The sequence below is a fragment of the Orycteropus afer genome, unplaced genomic scaffold (assembly GCF_000298275.1).
Source record: "Orycteropus afer afer isolate SDZICR_OR568_19922 unplaced genomic scaffold, OryAfe1.0 scaffold00007, whole genome shotgun sequence".
NCBI lineage: Eukaryota > Metazoa > Chordata > Mammalia > Tubulidentata > Orycteropodidae > Orycteropus > Orycteropus afer.
The window spans coordinates 19364119-19364506 of record NW_006921594.1 but is presented as its reverse complement, the minus strand read 5'-3'; the positions used below and the strand labels follow the sequence as shown (position 1 = coordinate 19364506).

Sequence of the window (388 nt, the reverse complement as noted above, 5' to 3'; positions counted from 1 at the left end):
GCACGCGCGCGGGTCCCCGACAGGGCGTGCGGCCCCTAGGGGGCGTCCCCGCGCGCAAGGCCGCCGTCGCGCCGGGGCCCTGGAAGGTACCCGGCTCCGACAAGCTGCCGGGAGTCCTCAAACCCGGCGCCTCGGCCGCCAGCAGATGAGCCGCGTGCCCCACGCCGACCTGCCTCGACGCAGGCCGCTTTTCTTAGGTTCCGTCTCATGGCGTTTTAATTTATTTTCACTGTCACACGCATAGATCCACGAGGCACCAAGGCCTGGGAGCATCGACGTTAAGTCCTGGGTGTCCAATGAGTATGGGTGGCACAGCGTCCACGCGCAGACCTAAACTGACCCTAAAGCCCCCGGTTCCATTTTGGGGGCTTTGGCAGCTATGGAAGAA

General features: G+C 64.7%; 1 protein-coding gene across 1 annotated transcript in view; it reads left to right on the top strand.

Annotated features, from left to right (window-relative positions):
- MAGI2 (membrane associated guanylate kinase, WW and PDZ domain containing 2) overlaps positions 1-149 on the top strand; it is a 1828989-nt gene extending 1828840 nt beyond the window's left edge. Inside the window, exon 23 of the mRNA XM_007945217.1 lies at positions 1-149. Coding sequence (XP_007943408.1) covers positions 1-149 — 149 coding nt within the window.
- The last annotated feature ends 239 nt before the right edge of the window (positions 150-388 follow it).